This window comes from Crinia signifera, chromosome 8 (assembly GCF_055691185.1).
Source record: "Crinia signifera chromosome 8, ASM5569118v1, whole genome shotgun sequence".
Taxonomy (NCBI): domain Eukaryota; kingdom Metazoa; phylum Chordata; class Amphibia; order Anura; family Myobatrachidae; genus Crinia; species Crinia signifera.
This window is the reverse complement of record NC_139224.1, coordinates 131,343,092-131,364,504: the sequence shown is the minus strand read 5'-3', so window position 1 is coordinate 131,364,504 and position 21,413 is coordinate 131,343,092. Positions and strand designations below refer to the sequence as shown.

The 21,413-nt window shown below is 43.4% G+C and overlaps 1 protein-coding gene across 1 annotated transcript in view; it reads right to left on the bottom strand.

The window, feature by feature from the left end:
* TDRD5 (tudor domain containing 5) overlaps positions 1-21,413 on the bottom strand; it is a 49,911-nt gene that overhangs the window by 15,647 nt on the left and 12,851 nt on the right. Inside the window, exons 5-13 of the mRNA XM_083157159.1 lie at positions 19,208-19,291; positions 18,307-18,363; positions 16,091-16,250; positions 12,353-12,468; positions 10,608-10,819; positions 8,292-8,504; positions 6,647-6,713; positions 6,339-6,539; positions 281-436 (exon numbers count right to left, since the gene is read on the bottom strand). Coding sequence (XP_083013285.1) covers positions 281-436; positions 6,339-6,539; positions 6,647-6,713; positions 8,292-8,504; positions 10,608-10,819; positions 12,353-12,468; positions 16,091-16,250; positions 18,307-18,363; positions 19,208-19,291 — 1,266 coding nt within the window. The remainder of the gene's footprint in view (positions 1-280; positions 437-6,338; positions 6,540-6,646; positions 6,714-8,291; positions 8,505-10,607; positions 10,820-12,352; positions 12,469-16,090; positions 16,251-18,306; positions 18,364-19,207; positions 19,292-21,413) is intronic.

The window sequence follows — 21,413 nt, the reverse complement described above, 5'->3', positions numbered from 1 at the left end:
ATAGCGGGGTGGCGTTAAGGGTGGTGGGGGGCCATGAAACATTTTTTAAAACATATCCAATGTGAAATGGCCATATTGGCCCATTTCACATTGTCATTTTATTTTGCACATCATTTAACATTACTGTAATAATTTTAACAATGCTGTCTATGAGAAATCGGGTCCATAGCGTCATTTATAATTACTATCTATCTCAGCACTGAAAAGATGCAGCATTTACTAATTAAAATATTGCATCTTTCTATAAGTTTTACCAAATGCAAAGAAATGTGATAAATACTGTTTGGAATGAAACGTCCTGCAGCAAGGCTTCTTGGTCATTTAGAGGCTCTACTGTTTGGGTTTCAGTGTGCATTGAATCATCCTGTAGATCTTCTTGTGGCTTCTCTATATACTTGAATAGGTAGTGCACAAATGGGTTACACTTCTGAGAATTCTGCAAGATAAGCTTTTGGTCAGTGCTGTTCATGTGTTAACATCTAATTTGCAATTATTTTGTATTTATAAGAATACACAAAATGATCTATTTATTAATAGAAGCACAACTTTTATAAAAGTGACTTATTTCTAGGATGCCCTCTGCGCAGGGCACAACACATACCAAAAATAAAGCTCTGGGTTTGTAGATTTGAGGCATTATAATGGTATTTAATTGGTTGTTTCGTTTTTGAGTTATGTGGCAAATTGTCTGCATGCCATTAACAATTCATCATCTTTTTGACAGATCGTGTACTCTCCCTGTCCACCTGCCGGGTGAACTGGAACATATGACCTGCTGGTTGGTCTAGAAACAATGTCAGTTATTTGCGCCCACTCACTAACCAGGGATTTTTCCAAAGTTGACTCTCCTAAGGGGGTGAAAAAGTGCAACTATTTTTTCCAACATGCGGCCAGCCACCCAGCACAGGGCAACGCTACCCACCATTCAGGATCTCTCCCATAAGCAATTGCATAACTAGGGTAGCCTCCTCCCTGTGCAGTCTAGTTTTAAAGTCAGGCACTGTGTCGCCAAGTTTTAGCTTGCATCGGCTGGATGTGACGTAGACACCGTGAACCGCCCCACAAACTGTCCAGATATGACTCTGTTGTCTGGACCGCGCCTACAAAGAAACATAGAATTTGACGGCAGATAAGAACCACTTGGCCCATCTAGTCTGCCATGTCATGTCGCCACCATCAGCATCAAATCTTCCAGAATGTGACCGCAGTGAGAGTCAACGAACATGCAGACTGCAGCGGGAGCGCATGTAAAGAAGTGCGGAAATCGTTGATTAGCGATTTCTGCACTTAGTGACTGGTACTGAATTAGGCTAAGTGTCTACAAGAACATTTTTTTTATAACTAAAAGCAAATTAGGAAAAAAAACAAAAATAAATTAACTCAAATATGATAGGATTATCCAGTAGTATTGATATATAGTTTAACTATAAAGATTCTGTCATAAGGGATAGATCCGTACACTATATTTACTAGGTACAATAGCAAGACTTATGGTAGACTTACATTTGTTAACTCACTTTCTTCGAGGTTCATGGTTCTCACAGGGATAACATCGGAATTGTAGGCTGATCCAGAGGATCGGGCACCAATCAGTTACGTTTTTGGGACTCCCAGGATGCACGGCTCCTCTCCCATATAACCCCACCTCCATGCTCAGGTCATCAGTTATGTTAAACAGTAGGCAGCAGGAAGGAAGACTGGTGATAATATACCAGTACATTCGCACATAAACAGAGTGAGAGAGACTAGTAACAAAGGTTGCATATGTCACACATTGGTAGACCACTAGAATTCTTCAGGCCAACAACAGGATGGGCGCCCTGTGGTAACCATGACCCTCGAAGAAAGTTAACAAACGGTAAGTCTACCATAACTCATTTTCTTCTTCTGGAATTCATGTTCCCATAGAGATAACATCAGGGATGTCCCAAAGTAGTACTTATGGGAAGGGAGGGGTTGCTTGTTAGGCGACCAATGGAAGCATCCTGAGAGGTGAACATATCAAGGCATAGAATCTAATGAATGTGCAGATAGAAGACCACATTGCTGCTTTGCACAATTGTTCCGGACACCCCACGGCGTGCCGTCCATGATGGTCTAACAGACCTAGTAGAATGTGCAGTAATAGAAGCAGGTATTGAAAGTTTAGCTTGTTCAGAAGTATGCGTAATTACCAGTCGTATCCAGCAAGCCAATGATGGCTGGGCCAACCATGTTTGTGAAATCCATAAAGGACAAACAATGCTTCAGATTTTCTTATTGAAGCAGTATGTTTCACATAGTTTTAAGACTCAAACCACATCTAGGGAACGTTCCATTGGAGATAAATCTCTAGCATTGAAAGCAGGAACCACAATTTCCTGGTTCATATGGAACTTGAAGACCACCTTGGGTAGGTGTGTAGGTCTTGTTCTAAGGGCAGCCCTGTCTGTGTGTAAAATAAGAAAAAGGAAACCGGCAAGTGCATTACAGATGGAGCCCCTCTCATCTAGCCCTTTAATAGGATTGAGTAATAGGATTACTCTGCTAATCCCCTACTGTATTGTTCTATGTATTGTATTGCAGCTGCGAACAATAGGATAGCCATGGTGAGCCACGACCGAAGGAAGATAGATGAGAGGGGCTCCATCTGTAGGTCAGATATATGTCTGGCTGATGCTATGACAAGCAAGAAGTAGGTATGCAATACTCCATAGTATATCTTCACTGAAGCAGGTTTTCAGGCCTTAATCATAGTTTGAACTACGCTGTCCAAAAACCCTTTTTGCTTCAGGATGGCAGATTCAAGCGCCATGCCATCAAAGACAGGCGCTGCAGATCTGGATGCAGGTAAGGGCCTTGGCTGAGAAGGTCTGGCCTGAGAGGTAATAGAAGTAGCTGGTCCACTGACAGACTATGAAGGTTGGGAATCCAATGACGTCTGAGCCAGACAGGGGCCATTAACATGAGGATTCCTCCTTCCTGTGAGTTTCTGAAGCACTCGTGGAAGCATGGAAACTGGAGGGAATATGCATTGATATGAAAACTTCCATGGTACGGACAGTGCATCTGTGAATGATGCTTGTGGATCTTGGTACCGTGACCCTTAAGCAGCTACCTTGTGATTGTAGCGAGATGCCATCAGGTCCACATCTGAATGACCCCAGTGTTCCACTACAAGTAGGAACACTTTTGGGTGGAGTGACCATTCTCCTGGGTGAACATCTTCGCGACTTAGGAAGTCCGCCTCCCAATTAAAGATTCCGGGAATAAGCACTGCCGACAATGCTGGGACGTGTTGCTTGGTTTAAGTCAATATTTTTGATACCTCCCTCATGGCTTTGACACCGAGTGCCGCCTTGGTGGTTTATATAAGCCACTGTTGTGGCATTGTTTGACCATACCTGTACCGGTCGGCCCTGAAGGAAGTCCTGTGATTAGCATAGTGCATTGTACACTGCCCGCAGCTCCAGAATATTGATGCATAATGGAGCTTCTGCCTAAGTCCATTTTCGGGATTCTAGTATTGCACCCCAGCCTCGCCAGCTTGCGTCCTTATTTAGAAGAACCCAGTTGTTGATCTAAAATGGCTGTCCTTAATTTAGGTGAGCGTCTTTATTTATTTATCGTACTTATATAGCGCAGCAGATTCAGTTGCGCTTTACAATAGTTTAGCCACTCGCACTACTGGAGTCAGAGTCATGAATTGTGTGACCTGTTCCTATGCGGAGTAGAATCGGACACAGTAGCGGGCGTGAGTGATATTGCGCCCATTCGCCCAACATCGATACCATCAGGCCTAGAATTTGCATCGCCTGATGAATTGAGACCCTGGGATGTCGAATAAACAGACGTATTTTCATTTGCAAGTTGTGCACTGGAATCCTGTAGTGCACCTAGATGCAGCATCCTCTGTAACAATGGGACTTATTTTGGTTCACTCTTTCTGACAAAATCCTTCTTAGATGGACAAAACCATGTGCACTGCAGGTGGGGCAGATGTTACTTGTGCAGAGATAATTAGATTTGGGTGGGGTTTTACTTCAAAGTGAGATCTATATTGCAGTGTAAAAATAAAGCAGTCAGTATTTACCCTGCACAGAAACAAAATAACTCACCCAAATCTAATTCTCTCTGCACATTTTACATCTGCCCCCTGCAGTGCACATGGTTTTGTCCATCTAAGAAGGATTTTGTCAGAAAGAGTGAACCAAAATAAGGCCCAATGTTGTTTGTAAGTCTTCGAAACAACACCTCTGGTGACCTGGCTACAAGTAGAAGGTCATCCAGGTAAGAGAACATTTGTATGCCCAGACAGTGAAGATGTGCTGCAATAAACGCCATGATTTTTGTGAAAATCCTTGGCGCCATGGCTGTCAAAGGGGAGAGCCTGAAACTGGAAATGTTGGGACAATATAGCGAAGTGGAGGAACCGATGGTGTGATGGAGAAATAGGGATGTGAAAATAAGCATCCCATATATCCAGAGACAGCATGTATCCTCCTGGTTCCATTACCAACAGTATAGTCTGCAATATTTCCATTTGTTGAGTGATTTTATATTCAGTATGAGCCTGTGTGTTCTGTTTTGGGACCAAAAACAGGGTAAAATTATATCCTAGACCCTTCTGGTGCTGAGGAACAGGCACTATCACTTCAGACTATCAGGGATTAGAATATCACCTTGATATTGTCCACTTTGCAAGGCTCTGACCGTGCAGAAAAAATTCTGGGATGGGTGCTTTTTGAAAGACAAGTACCCCTGGGACACAACTTCCCGCACCAAAACATCAGTAACGGTACTGATCCACTCCTGTGCAAAACGCATAACTCGGCCTACCACTCTAGTAGCCCAGGACTGCTTGGGATTAAGCTTGGTGGATTTAGATGCACCGGAGATTCTTATATACAGACCGCACTGTACTAGAAGCACTACAGCAGACAGTGACAAAGTTACAAAGATGGCGAGTGCTAAATGAACACTAACTGTAAAAAAGAAACCCTTAAAACCAAAAACTTATGGGATTGCTACAAAAAAAAACTGATGAGCTGAGAGGGGTTTATATAGGAGAGGAGCCATGCATCCTAGGTGTCCCAAGAACTTAGCTGATTGGTGCCTGGTCCTCTGGATCAGCCTACAACCCCAATGTTATCCCTGTGGGAGCATGAATCACGAAGAAGAAAAAAAAAAAAAACCATTGATCACATAAAAAGGCAATACTACTAGTAATTAGCAATAAATCAATAAAAAAATGGTTCTAAACTTTCTAGTGAAGAAGTCTGAAAGTGTAGGGGTTTTCTGGGCCAGTGTTCCCATAATCCCCAACCACAGACACATCCGGTTTTATATAACTTTTTAATCAAAAAGACACATTCCTCAGAAGCTTTCAACTTGGTACTAAAAAGGTTCTCTATAGAATATGGAACTACAGAATTTTAGGTACTTATATGTTAGTTGGGCGCCCATCAAGCTATTTACTTAGTTTTCCGCCACGCTTTCCACACTATATAAATTCAACTCCATGCCGACATGGACAGTGGCGGTATGAGCGTAGTAACTATGGTGGGCACCCAACTAACATATAAGTACTGAATTTTATTTTTAATTTTATTACAAAGCCAGAGTGCAGCATACTCCGGAAGAACAAGTCCAGTCCATTAGAACCCAGACTAAATCCACAGCATTTAGACCAACCTCTACTGTTTTATAAATCCAAGCTGAAGAAAACATTAATGGGTATAATAGAGTTTCCGATCCTTGCTGTATGCACTAGGCCTCAGTATTTGGAATTGGAAAGAAAATGATTTAATAAAGTTGTATGATGGGAGTATCCATCCCAGGTAGGGAATCTTTCCATATGCTCACATGAAACCGGCTAAAGGGTTTGCTGCATATGACAGGGTGGATATGGACAGCAAAACCCCACATCCAGAGCAGAAGCTGTTCCTAGGACTATTTTCAGGTGACTGCCAATGAAGAAAGCCGGCCAGGGCATAGATGCTGAATAGGGGACACTATCAGCAGTAAGATAGTTAAGTTGTCATTAGGGAAGCCCACTTCCTCCTATCCTCCCATGACTTTCTGAACGATATTGTGATCAATATTGTCCAGTGTTGTTAATAATCCCCTCCCTCGTCAATGAAAGAACACAGCATGACAGTCGTTCCCCTGCCGCAGTTCCCCCCGCCCCCCTCTTGTGTGGCATCGCCAATATCGGCGTCAGCATAGTATGTACAGCCCTTAAACTTCACAGGTATTTCCACAGTGCCCCCTAATAGATAACAGATCAAATCGGTTTATATTTACAAATGGTGCTTGTATAGTTTAGACGTTGATTGCAGCATTAGGTTTTATCTCACCTTGTAAAATCCAGGGTCTTGGGCTGTGCTGCCAAGTCTGTGATTTATCAGTAGCTGATGCAGATAAAGGTCTTCCTCAGTTGAAGTATCACAAAGAAATAGATACAACTGGTCTAACACATATTGAATCACCACTCCGACCAGAGGGCCTTTGGCACAGTACTGCTGGAAATGCTTAATAGCTTCACTTGACCAATGATCCTACAAGCAAAGTGATACTTGTTGCAAAAAAAAATCAAAACAGCATGGATAGCACACAAAAAAGCCCAATGCAATATACAGAGCTTAGTTTCACCTCAATAAATTACCTCCACAGGCTTCACAAAAGCTAGCGAAGATGGCACGGCCTGGGCAGGTAGGTTCATATAGCAAGCCCTGAAGGAAAAAAAAATTATTAGGAAACATGAGGCGCATGGTTATATAATTAGGTAAAAGCAAAGAAAACCTAAAAGGTAATCAAAGGACCACAAAGAACATGGAGCAAATCTACAATAGGTTAGAGATTAAAGGCACAATTCAAAACTATTTCCAAGTTGACCTCATATGCATCCATATGTACTGTGGTCATGTAAATAATTGTGGCTATCCATCAGAAGAGTTGGCTGAATGTATGCCACCATAATACGATCATTCATTGGCTTGGGTAAACAGCCACCATTACCATCAGTTGGATCTCTGCGAAGCTCAACTCTGAACAGCCTGCAATTCTGTCCACACGCCCGCTGATCACTTCTCCTCAGTACAGTGAGGTAAATGGCCAGAGCCAGATTTACATACACATATACTGTATAAACCCAAGGGTTCATTTGGGCGTTATACTAGGGTCATACTCCAGTATACTCCAAAGCTTTGACTTTAAAAAGATTGGAATAATGCAAAGATGATATTTATAATATGTATCCTTTCAGCAAATGTGTAAGTATATTTTCATCTGCAAGGTACCTTAAAATATCTGTTTGGATCTAGCCAACACGTCCCAAAAATCAGTTCTGTTTTTCATTCATTTAAATAAGGAAGAAAAAGACTACTGCTAAGTGACCTCTGGCTTCTGGATTTTGAGTGTGACAGACACCTAGACAACCAGCTCTTCAACACCCTGGCTGGCAGGAACATCATTTTCCCAACCACAATTCCGGAATTTCTTATTCCAACTTAAAAGGAGCCTCTGGAAATAGATTTCCAATAAGATAAGTACCCAGGAAATTCTATGGTGTGGGGCTGATGGAGATTCATTTACCTATCTAAGGAAAAACATACTTTAGACTTCAGCCACAATGGAAAATGAGTCCTTATTACTAACCTGTAAACAGATCATTTTGTTAAGTTCCCCCCCCCCCCCTCCCTAAGTTAAGGGAGGAAATGTTTCCATCCAAGAACCCTGCCAAAGGCCTTCAGAGCCTTAGAACAAGCTGTCCACCACTACCGGCAGTTGAGCTCTGACTGCACTTTCCTTTTACTGCAAGTACCCGGATCTGGCTAGCGACTCCATGTACACTTAAAGCCAGGGTCCCGGGGTGACATCTTTGTCTCTCCAGTCACTTAGGGGGATATTCAATCTCCTGCAGCAATCTCCCGACGGGGGAGATGGCTGCGGGGCCCTATTCAATGCCGTCTTCCGACAACATTGAACAGGGGACATTGAATCCCGCCTGCAAATTATCGGTCAAGCAGACCGAGAACGGGAGAGGGTCAACATTGAATACCCCCCTTAATCTATAGTGGAGTTTCTACTGGATGTAGTGTACTGGAAGGGGTATTTAAGGAAGGCTGCATCAGTTCAATATGTTAAATAGCTAAGCACTATAACAAATAAAATTAGGTTTTTTTACGGCTTTATCCAACTAAACTATTCTTTTGGTGGTCTAGGATGGCAACAGTAAGAATGAAAGTGCATAATTAAAGCAACAACATGATTATACATGTACATTTTTAAGCACAGTTGTAAATTCTTACTTGAGGAATCGCAGCCAGCATCTTTTTACAGTGGCTACATTGCCAAAGTCAGGATAGTACACTTGGACTTCTTTAGAATTGATGACATGGTGGACAATTACCCTGTACCACCACACATCTCCAGGAACGCAGACAGCATAGATCTCCCCAGCAGAGATGAGCTCATTTGGCACCACATAGCGACTGGACACGTGCTCACTTGAATAGCAGCACCTAATAGGCAATAAAATAGGATTCATTTAGACTTCTCAAGCAGGCAAACATTAAGCGCTGTACACACGACCCGGCTTCTTCTGCTGAGCGATGTGCTGCAGCACAAACGCTCAGCACATGATGGGATACCCACTCTGCACATGGTGATGCCTTGTGCTGAGCGTTAGTGCTGAGCAGGGCTATTTTTAGAATAGGCAAAGCCTTGTCCCTGTGGATGATACCAACGCATGGGATCACACATCAGCATTGCGGCAGGGCATACACACGGAGCGGTCTGTGCTCCTTTTCTAGGTGATCTAGTCAGATCGCTTAGAAAAGGGGCTGAAATCACCCCGTGTAAGCCCCTTTACTGTACAGCAACAGGTCTTTTTCATACATTCATTAAATTTAAAGAAAGAATGCCCTTGTATACAGTTTCTCTATTCCAATCCTATTAAATAATTACAAAACAGTAACGATGAGAAAAACTTTTTTACTTTTATTTAACAAATAATACCCCTTCCACATTGCAAACGCCAGGTTGCGGCCACCATCAGGACAAAAGACCATCCCGGGAGTGACTCGGCATTTGTGGTCTGAAAGCTACTGCAGCAACCGGACTTATTGCCAGGTTTCCGACGTCACAAAGGGCTGAGCCGCGGCACGTCATCAAGGCAGGAGGCAGCGCTTGGAGTGGACAATGTCTCTCCAAGCACTGCCTCTTCCACTGTGTGAATGAGACCCTGGTTGCCTGACCCCGGGTTACCCGTTTACACTGGAGTGGTTCTAAATCCCAGCAGTCGAAATCCCGACAAGGGACGGACGTGGATCAACCCCCCCCCCCCCCCCCCCTTGCGGGCTCGCTGCGCTCGCCACGCAGCGGGCCCGATGCCTCGCTTCGCTCGGCACACTAATTTATTCTCCCTCTATGGGTGAACACAGCAATAAGCCAGTTTGATTTGGCAGCCTGGAAGGGGTATAAGATACATTAGAAGGTCAATGGTTCAAAACAAGGTAGATGAAGATGTCAGGTTTCCTAATAAGGCAAAACATTTGTTATAGATTAATGAGAAAACGGGGACTGTACCATGCAATAGAACTCACTGGCTAATGTACCGGTTCCAAAATTCAATTCTCAAGGAACATTAGCAATACAGGTTTAAGTATATTAATAGTTCAATCAAAAGGCACTTGTGCTTAAGCATGGATATCCTTAAAACATGGTCTGTAAATCTGCCTCGAGGACCAGGTTTGGAAACGACTGGCCTAATGTCAATTATGGCGTAATATAATGAAAATGATGGCCTAATGCAGTGGTGTCAAACTCATGGCCCTCCAGCTGTTCTGGAACTACACATCCCAGCATGCCCTACCACAGTTTTGGCAATCCATTATATAAAATCTGTGGCAGGGAAGTGTAATTCCACAACAGCTGGAAGGCCATGAGTTTGACATCACCGGCCTAATGTGGGGGCGCAAATGGAAAGTCAGTGTACTTACGCATTCCCTCCATCAGTTCTCTCACCGCCATCTCCACCACAGGTCACCCATATGTATCCAGTTTTAAACAGTTGTTATAAGCTATAACATCTATGCTAGGTAGGATGGCCACGTCCAACCAATTATGTTTCATTCTTTTCATTTACTTTGCCACACTAATTGGAGTCTAAAGACATTGCCATAGAACATTATTTGTAATATTCTGGGTTGACCCTCTTTGTTTCAGCCAAATGGACACATTCAAATTTGGGGTACTTATGTAATATCTGGGCTCCCGTTTTTCTCATGAGACCGCGTCTGCTCGCCACGCTTCGGGCACGGTGGCTCGCTGCGCTCGCCACACTATATAAAATCAACTCCATGCGTAGTTGGATAGTAGGGGTATGAAAAAATGGGGAGCATTTAACATGGGAGCCCAGATAATACATAAGTACCAAATTTGGCTCCTTACTATTGATATCTGTTAGTGCATAGAAATAGGGACATTTCTAGGAATACAGTTAATCTTTAAAAAAAACCTGGAATAGATATTTAAAATGAAACAATTCTCCACATGATAAAACATAAATGTACTTTTTTTTTTTTTTTTAATAGCGTTGAGAAGATTATAAAGTAACTTTCTACCTCATCTCTATCATCATGTCCTCCAGCTTCTGAGAGGTGTCTTTGCTGTAGCATCTAATATAGAACTCGCTGGGAGAAGTGATATTCTCCACGAAGACCCCAATTATGAAGCCACGTTTCATGTGGGATAAGCACCGAAGCTTCTGCTTTCTGACAGCATCGGGTGGGATCTCTTGCTGGGAGACTGGTATCTGTGCATCCAGGGGTCTCCACTGAAAGAGCAGAAGAACAAAACCTGAAATGCATGATGGTAGTCCCAGAACATTTACAAGTTAGTTATTTGATTAAAAAAAAATCCATATCCCTCTGTTTTATCTGAATTGGTGTACATGGGTTCAGAGTGGAACTTCAAAGATCAGGAACCGGTGTGTGCATCACTGCTCAAGGTTCCACTGATGTTGCAAAATATCATTAGTGTTTCCTGGCCACCAACCAATGTGAAAAGGATCACATACAAGGGATTCAAATAAAGTCTTTGCGTCTTTATTTTGAAAAGCAGGTCACAGCATACCAGATCAATTCCACAGGCAAGTGTAGTTACAGGCAGCTGCATACAGGTAATCACAGCATATAACAGGCTCTTGCACATGCTTCAATGGTCCTTACCATAGCCCCACACCCCGGCCTATTGCTTGGGCAGCTAATCCACCATCAAGAGCATTTGTGCTCTGCCCTGGAAATAACAGGAGATCACAGGTGCTGCTGTTCACACAAGCTTGCTTCTGCTACTTTTATTTTTGTGTAAAAAAAAGATAATATTTCCTATATAAGGGAAACATTACAGGTGATTAGAATGAATGAAAAGGTTTGCTTGGCAATTTTTACACCAATTTTGACAAATTCAATTGGTACTTGTTTCCTAGTACGGCGCCCATCGCATAAGATTGTATGCCTTAATCAAGGCATACAATCTTATGCGATCACATACAATTGAAAAGATTTTTAATTGTATGTACAAAATCGCATCTCATGGATCTTATGCATCCATAAGATGCGAGGGGCGGCGGTACGCGTCCTCCGACCTTTTCATACCCCCACTATCCACGTTGGGGTGGAGTTGATTTTATATAGTGCGGCGAGCGCAGCGAGCCACCGAGCCCGAAGCGTGGCGAGCCCCGCGAGGGGACGCGTACTACTTCACATGTATTCCGTGTCCGCTCGCCACGCTTCCAGCTCGGTGGCTCGCCACACTATATATAATCAACTCCACGCCAACGTGGATAGTGGGGTATGAAAAGGTCGGAGGATGCGTAACGCTGCGCTCGCCACGCTTCGGGTTGGCGTTGATAGTGCTGGTGGCTTTAACGATGGCTATTGGGGGCTCATTTTACATTTTAAGTACCCATAAGGGTACTTTTACAATTAAAAATCTTATATGACTCATATACAATAAAAAAAATCGCATCGCATCCGATATATCGGATGCGATATTGTACATACAATAAAAACAACCAAAATCATATATACTTGATATACAATGCGATGAGATCAATAAGATGCATCTTATGGATCTCATCTTATGGATCTCATGGATCCATAAGATGCATGAGATCCATAAGATAAAAATCGTGGGCGCCGTGCTAGGAAACAAGTACCATTCAATTGACACTCAAAGGGTTAATATACCAGTGCAGCATAATATAAAAATGTTTTGTTTATGTAACACTTTATATGTAAGGGCTCTGTATATAAAGGACAATGCAAGTAACATTAATAACACAATGCCAAGTTACAAACAGCAATACCGAAGCGCTTGTATCTGCAGTAGAGATTTTTATCATCTGTGGTTTCAGGCACTCTGAGTTCGGTATAGACGAATTCCATCTTGTAGTGGGTTCAGCGAGTGGAATCACTTTGCTATCTAGGGGGGGTGCACAACACAGAAATGATTCTTACAAGATTTTCTTATTTCACTCAAAATAAAATAATGTGTGCATTACACAAGGAAAAATTGTCATTAGGTTTACTTTCTTAGTGAGATTGTAATACCAAAAACAAAAAAATGTAGAATGCTACACAAATATGGCATAGTCTACACCAGTGGTTCCCAACTGCACCCTGGGACACTTGCAGGGGTGTCTTGGATTGGTGGTTCAGGACCATTTCAAATTATTTATGGTCCAAGTAACATACAAAACAAGTGCTGGTGGCTGCCAATACTAAAACATATGAACAAACAGAAGAAAATTGTGTCCCTCACCACATAATTGAACACAAGGATGACATATATACATCATTTCATATAGTTTTTCATGGCACCCAAAAAAGTTAGACACTCCAGGGCACCGTGATTTTAAAAAGTTTGGGAACCACTGGTCTATGCATTTTGTAGTCATATAAAATACAGTACTTGATTTGTATATTTTTCATGTGGGTTCAGACTTTGACTGAGCTTTCATCTCCCAAATGGCACAAAACAAGAATACTCCCAGAAATTCCTAGTGTTCCCGCTAGGCTGTTTTAGCGGGGCGCTGCACCCTGCCCGATTTTTAAAGGACAAAATGCGCCCTGTCTCTCTAGCAGCGCCCCGCTAAAAGAACCTGGTGCCTGCCCCGACGGTGTGCACGGGGAAGCCCAGTGCCGCCGTAGACGCCGATGCCCGGCACTTCCCCGGCAGCACAGCAACTTTAGTGACGGTGGTGGCCGGGCCCGCCCCTTTTCAAGACATTGCGGCTCGGGCATGCCCCTTTTGTGATGTTCCCGGCCGGGACTGCCCACAACCGTGACGTCGGCGGGCCCGGTCCGCCCCCTTGCAGCGGCGCCCTGCCCGCACAAAATTCTAGAAGGAACACTAATTCCTGCGGATTAAGCTAAATTATGCTTTATTTTACATCACTGAGGATGTCAGTTTGAGGGGACCCACCAGAGTTCAAAGCATTTAAGGCACCCTAAAAGTCCAGGTTTTGACAATACTAATGGTTGAGCACAGATGGTTAACCCCTTCAGTGGTGTTTTTTTTTTTAGGGAGCACTCCCCACTGCGCTCCGTAAAAAAAAAACGGTACTTGTTTCCTAGAACGGCGCCCATCGCGGGCATGTACATCGCATGCCATTATAATGGCATGCGATGCGACCGATGCCCGCGATTTTACATAGAAATGCATGGTAAAATATAAATCGCGTCGGTCGCATCGCATTCGGCCAAAAAAAATCGCATGCGATGCGACCGACGCGATTACCGATTTTACATAGGGAACAATGTTAAATGGCCCAATGGACCCGATTTTACATAGGGAACTATGTTAAATGGTCCATAGACCCCAAATACCCACCCTGAAGTGTGAAATGGGCCCCCCAATTGTTAACGCCACCCCACCATCAACGCCAACCCGAATCGTGGCGAGCGCAGTGAGCCCGCGTGGGGCGGCGGTACGCGTCCTCCGACCTTTTCATACCCCCACTATCCACGTCGGCGTGGAGTTGAGAATAGAAAGTGTGGCGAGCGCAGCGAGCCACCGTGCCCGAAGCGTGGCGAGCGCAGCAAGCACCGCGAGGGGACGCGGAATACGAGCCCGAAGCGTGACGAGCGTAGCGAGCCCCGCGAGGGGACGCAGAATACATGTTAAGTAATCCGCGTCCACTCACCACGCTTCAGGCTCGGTGGCTCGCCACACTTTCTATTCTCAACTCCACGCCGACGTGGATAGTGGGGGTATGAAAAGGTCGGAGGACGCGTACCGCCGCGCTTCGGGTTGATGGTGGGGTGGCGTTAACAATTGGGGGGGCCATTTCACACTTCAGGGTGGGGAATTTGGGGGTCTGTGGGCCATTTAACATTGTTCCCTATGTGAAATCGGGTCAATTGTGCCATTTAACATTGTTCCCTATGTAAAATCGCGGTAATCGCGGAGGTCGCATCGCATGCGATTTTTTGGCCGCATGCGATGCGACCGACGCGATTTTTTCCCTTGCGATGCCTAAGATCAAAATCGTGGGCGCCGTTCTAGGAAACTAGTACCAAAAAAACCCTCACTCTGTTTCCTGGGGCCATGTAGCGATGCTGAGCACTCCATCATCTGCTGCCCTGCCCCCGGGCAACCTGGCTGTGTGTGGCGTGACGTTAGCAGGGTCACGCTGCACACAGCTGGGGAATGAGGCAGGACCGGGTAGCAGGAGCTAGGCAGCTGCTGAAACTGAGCGCAGCGGCGCTGCTCGGCAAGAGGAAGCGCAAGCAGTGGCACTCCCGAGAATTACTGCATACACGTGATTACTGCAGTGTCCCCTGCTGCTGGTAGGAGAAACATAGGATTCTATTACTAAATGCTTTTTGGCCGCTTGTCCTCCTAATACTCAGTGCTTCCCAATAATTGAATGTCCTTTACAATCTTTATTTCACAACATCTACATTCTACAATACATATATACAGATTTATTGCTTAGTCATTCTGAAACATTACGGAGTAAAGACTTCCCTGATCTCCCCTACCGCAGCTGACTCCTGAGAATATTGCCAACCTAATTAAAGTATCTAAGCTTAGCAAAATTACAGAGGTCCATATTAAAACATTTAAATAGAACTTATTTCTCTCATGCCCAAAGAAAACATGTGAATATCTTAAATGTGCAGCTACATCAGCACAGAATGTATGGTATTCTAAAATTAAAAAATGTTGGCGATAGGGATATCTGTCTCTTTCATGTTCTTTCCCTCCCTAACTCCCCTTTTCTAATCCCGTTCTGTATTCTGATCACTATTGCTGGGAAAGCGGTATTACAAAGGGATACATAAGATGGTGGAGATGCCGGCTGTCAAAAGACTGATCCCGGCATTTCTATATGGAGAATCCTAATAGGTACTCTGCAAGTTATACCACCCCCAACCGTTAGTGCCTAAACCTAACCCTCAAACCTAACCCTAATCCTCCCCGCTTGTGCTTAACTCTAACCCCCCCTCCCTGGCAGACTAACCGTAAATCCCTCCACAAGTGCCTAACCCACTCTAGCATAATTGGCGTTCAGTATTCCAGCTGCTGTTATGTGGCGTAGGCACCCTGAGCTGTTCGAAGTTCCGTCACTGGTGTTCTGACTGCAGTCAGGATGCTGGCGACGGTATAGTGAATGCCGGCATCCTGATAGTCACATCCCTTACAATAATGGATCTTCAGACAGGTTCCCATGTTGAGTGGAGTTTAGTGCCAGAGACCTACACTAACCCCACATATAATGAATAACTTATGTTCCCCAGATGTATTCTAGAGGAATGGTGATATATTTAAAAGCATACAGTATTTACCAGGGCCACATTACTATGTTAAACATGCTTTAAATAACATCACAACTGTTTGGATTTATCCTGGAAACCTTAAGAGTTTTAATACAATTATTTTCAGTATATATTTCTGGGGTGGATGGTCTTCTCCATACAGGAGCAATCTATGCAGAGTAAGTCATGTGGTAAGAAATAAACATTTAGTTGTGACTCAAAAAGGTTCAATGAAAAAAAAAGAGTGCTCGTCCACTTAAGTAAATGTATTACTCTCTCACCGGTCACATCTTTTTTCTGGTTTTTTTCCATATCAAATATATGCCAATCTTGCCCATCCATTGTGCATTCCAAACACAGCATGTCACCCAACGATCCGACGAGGTCCAATACAGACAGAAACCCCATCTCTCTGAATAGCAGGTCCTTTCCTGTGTATTGCTAAACGCAAACCGGTAACAGGTTAGATAATGGCATTTTTCAAAGCATCAACATTTATAAGCTATGGAGTACTAACTAGGATGCCTGTACACAAGTATAATTGTGCAATGCCAATGAAATAACATTAGTTTGTAGTTGTCGACTTGCACATCTTTCACAACCATTTAATGGATCATTTCACCTAAAACCTCCTGTCCCAAAATATACCTTAGCTGGGGTATAGCAGGCACATCCCTGAGTGCTTTTCTTGCAACCCTTGTAAATCACATCAATTTCTGCCTGCACCCTACTGAGGTGGGCAGCAAAAATGTGAGTCAAGTCCACTTTTGGGAACTCAAATGGACTTCTCGCAAGTTTTCTAAATAGTGTACACAGGTTCAACAGATTAACGCCATCCGCAAAATGTAATGGGTGCCCAGATACTAAAGGCTGAATCGCAAAAACGTAATATTGCCCATAACTCTAGATGAGAGATTGGACGTGCACAAAATTTCAATCCCCTCCAAGTCCGAGAAACAGAGGGCCTTATTCTAGTTCACTCTGACAAAATCCTTCTTAGATGGACAAAACCATGTGCATGCAGGTGGGGCAGATGTTACTTGTGCAGAGAGAATAAGATTTGGGTTTACAGATGGATCGGGTCTCATCTTTGCAGGGGATGGCGATTGCGTCACCATCGCCATCCCCTGCCCCGGCGCCATCTGTATGCCGGAAGGGGACGCACGCGTCCCCTTCCGGCATACAGATGGCGGCGGGTCCCCTTCCGACGGTCATGCCCTCGGTCGCCTGGTGCCCACACCGGGCGACCACATCCCCCGTAGCCTCCTCGGGTGCCCCTCCTGCACCTTGAGCGGGAGGCGGACAGTAATGCGTCCGCCTCGCCGCCCGGATACTGTGACGCGCGTGCGTCACAGTCTGATAGCGGCGCCGTGTTGCTGGCGATACACCAGCAGCATGCTGCTGGCGGATCGCCTGCAAAGACAAGTCCCGATACATCTGTACTTCAAAGTGAGATCTATATTGCAGTGTAAAATTAAAGCAGTCAGTATTTACCATGCACAGAAACAAAATAACTCACCCAAATCTTATTCTATCTGCACATTTTACATCTGCCCCCCTGCAGTGTACATGGTTTTGTCCATCTAAGAGGGATTTTGTCAGAAAGAGTGAACTAGAATAAGGACCAGAGTCAGCAGGAATAAGGAGAGTCCCGTACTCTCCTCTGCACACTGGGCCCGATTCTGATTTAGAAGTAGAGCAATAAAAAAGTATGGAACTATGTTCTTAGACAAAACCGTTTTGGCACTACAAGTGGGGCAGATGTAACACGTGCAGAGAGAGATGCAGATTTGGAAAGGGTGTATATATAAATATAAACTGAAATCTATATTGCAGTGTAAAAATAAAAGCAAACATTTGTGGGTTACATGCAAAAGCAGCCAGTATTTACCTTGGCACAGCAAAAAAAATTTGCTTCACTTCATAAATCAGGCACATTCTATCCAGGCGGACCTTCAGGTATAAAACATGTTGATGCCAGTGCTATAATGCCTGCTCAGCATGTATGAGTGAAGTGAGCGGCACCCAGAATTAGAAAATATCTAATGGTGTGACCACTGGACCGCACATCTCTAATCTTCTGGGACCATGACTTATTTAAAATCTCAGATTCAGGTGGACATATGCATAGTTTCAACACTGAAATTTTACTTTTGATATGTATTGTGGATATGAAATCATTTAATGTAATTTTAGTTGTTTTGAAACATAAAACTGTGGTTCCTTAGTGACATTCAAGGACGTTATTTTTGTTAAAGGATTCCAGCTATCGGAAGGCGGCATCTTAGGAAAATATTTTTGTGGTGGTAATGCAGCATTATATATTTTGGCAAAGTAACCAAAAATGTTACAAGAAAGAAGAAAAAATAAACACACCTCTACACCCACTAACAGATAAAGCTTACAGCTATAAGAAAATCTAAATCCAGTTCCCATGTGTAACCATACTGGTTGATGCGAAGAAGTACAATAAAAACATTCAAGTAACTTTTATTACCTTATAGAGACCTGGCAATTGTGAAACAGGGAGACCTTGCGAATGCTGGTTAACCACCTGTTTTAAAAGCAACAGAATTTTTGTAAGTATTTTTAGGTCATCAAATATTATATGCAGCGGTCTGCTCAGTAATTCAGGAAGAAGAAAAACAAAAGGACAGACCGATCGAACGACAGGTACTAAAAACGTTTGTCATGCCTAATGAAAAACTGCATACTCACAGGTTTTTATTTTGTAGGGTCTTTAAAAGGAACATTGTTTAACGTTAAGGGGAAAATGATTCATGGGTAGATTTATGTAGCCGAGTTACTGCGTGTAGAAGTTGCATCAGTGCATGGTTACGTGCACCGATACCACTTGTCCCCATATATTTCTGTAGTGGCATGTAACAAATGCCAGCAGCACAATGAGCCCATCATTATCAATGATGCTATCTACAAAAAAAACAAACTGATGTCTCTGCAAATGTATAAATGGTCAGAGGCACTGACTGTTTGACATCAGCAGCGATCGATTTTAATAACTGCAGGTGTCGTTGCCCCGTTCACATATACCCTAGTGGCTGCTGGGTTCCGGGCTGCACAAGAGAACTTGTGCATTAGTAGTGGAGAGAGAGACACAGCGCATCAGCTATAAGCTGATGCGCTTGGGCACAGACAGGTATCAACGAATGGGGGAAATTTCTCCTCCACATTCCAGCAGCTGAGATGGTAAGATACCTTGTCACTACTGTTTACAGCTTCGCCTCGGTAAACAGGCAAAGCAGGAAGCGCTATAGCATGCCGCAATAATACATCTCCCCTTCAATACACAGGTTGAAGAAATCAGTCAACTGTCAAATTCGGTAATGCTGTACACTTGTAACACTAAATCTGTAAATTCAAATGTAATTTATGCTTACATGTTTTATATCTTGTCGAAACTCTGGGCTGAAAACAGCAGCTGTTCTCTTCTGAGATAAACACAGTTTCAAATCTTTATCCAGCTGCAAGAAAACATAGTGTATTTAAGAACTCACACCGCCTTAGGATTTAGCATGGTGTCCAGGCATTGGACCCTTTTAGTCTTTTACAATATAATCAACTAGTACACAGGTTCACAAACTCGGTCCTCAGGACACCACACAGTGCATGTTTTGCAGGTCTCCTCACAGAATCACAAGTGAAATAATTAGCTCCACCTGTGGATCTTTTAAAATGTGTCAGTGAGTAATGAGTGCACCTGTGCACCAGACAGGTGACATGGAAAACGTGAACTGTGTGGGGTCGGAGGACCAACTTTGAGAACCCTTTAACTAGTACATCAGGCTTAAAAAAAAAAAAAATAATAATAATAAAGAATTGGGATGACATATTAAAATGTTAAAATCTTTGACTGCCATTTAAAATACAGTCATTTGTTTTATTCATGGCTATGTTTTAATCATCTGAATTAATGTTAATTGAGCGACAGTAATTCTCTTTTTCCATTGTTTTCTCATCTATCTTCCTTCTGTTATCTTATTTTCTTTAGTGAAAAATGTTCTCATTATAGAATTACAATTTAAAAAATAACTTATTTTTTACAATTAAAATTCCCAGTTTTTTTATTGGAATAAATAATAATCTTTCCCACCATGTATGACATATTTCTTTGTGCTTTCTTAAAGATAGCTCCATGCACCTCCATAACTGTGTTGCGGCGTCTGACTAATCCAGACATCGACAGGTATCAGCAGTTCTCATCCAACACGGTGATGTGTAGATGTACTTTAAAACATCAACTACGGTAGTTATCAGGAGTCTTACATTGCTTGTCATTGTAAGACAAACAACCCTGGGGTGCATGGCCTGCAGGTGCCAGATGATGCCCAATAGTTGGGATTCCGACGGTCAGTATACAGACGGATAAAGTTTCTAATAATGGAGACTGGTGGTGTTGCCAATAGCAGCCAATCATGTTTGGTCTATTTCTTTACTGCATCCTATAAATGACAGAAAGGATCACTTATAGGATCACCCTATGTCCCAAAGGCCATGGGGACAGAGGGTGCAGCAGAGGCCTGCTTGGAGAATGTACAGCAGGCATGTCCAAACTATGGCCCTCCAGCTGTTGTGAAACTACAAGTCCAACCATGCCTTGCTGCAGCTTTGCTATTATGGAATGCTAAAACTATAAAAAAGGACATCATAGCATAAGAAAAAATCCAAAGAAGAGCAACAAAGTTTACAGTATTAGGGGAATGGAGACTTTAAGCTATGGAGGAGAGATTAAGCAATTTGGGACTATGTACACTAGAGAAGAGACGTTTAAGGGGGGACATGCTCAACATGTACAAATATATCAGGGGCCAATATAAGGAACTGTCACACACCCTTTTCTCTGCTTGAAAGAAATCTAGGTCACGAGGGCACGAGTTTAGATTAGAGGAAAAAAAAAAGTTTTTGTTCATCTAGAAGAAAAAAAATTCTTTACAGTCAGAGCAGTCAAACTTTGGAACTCTCTTCCTGGAGAAGTGGTGTCGGCAGACACAAATACTTTTAAAATAAGGTAGGATAAACATTTATTGGTTAAAAACATCCATGGGTACAAATAAGTAACATAATCTGTCTTTAAAATATCAGAATATACTATACAACAAGGGATAAGCCATTATAAACATAGGTTGAACTAGATGGACGCAAGTCTTTATTCAGCCTTACCTACTATGTAACTATTACAAGGCATGCTGGGCATGCCTTCACAACAGCTGGCGGGCCATAGATTGGACATGCCTGATGTACAGGATTCCTCTTGACTGCCACCAACAATGAGGAGTCCTGACTGTCTCCAGACTCTGCCTATAGCTGGCGGCCTTCATCAAGGATAAAAATAATAAACTAACTTTGAAAGAGAACATAGCTTTTGGGATTAGGTTTACAAAGTTAATAAACAGATGGAATCGGCTCCATCTTTGCAGGGGCTGGCGATTCTTGCCGTGGGTCCCTGCTGACTCCTCCGCCCCCCCCCCCCCGAACTGGGCAGTGTCTCCCTGAAGCAGAGACGGGCAGGGAGACTGGTATGCCCGTGTGCATAAAGCGCACACGTGTCCCAGTCCCTATAGCCGGCGCTCACCAGAGAAGGGGTTC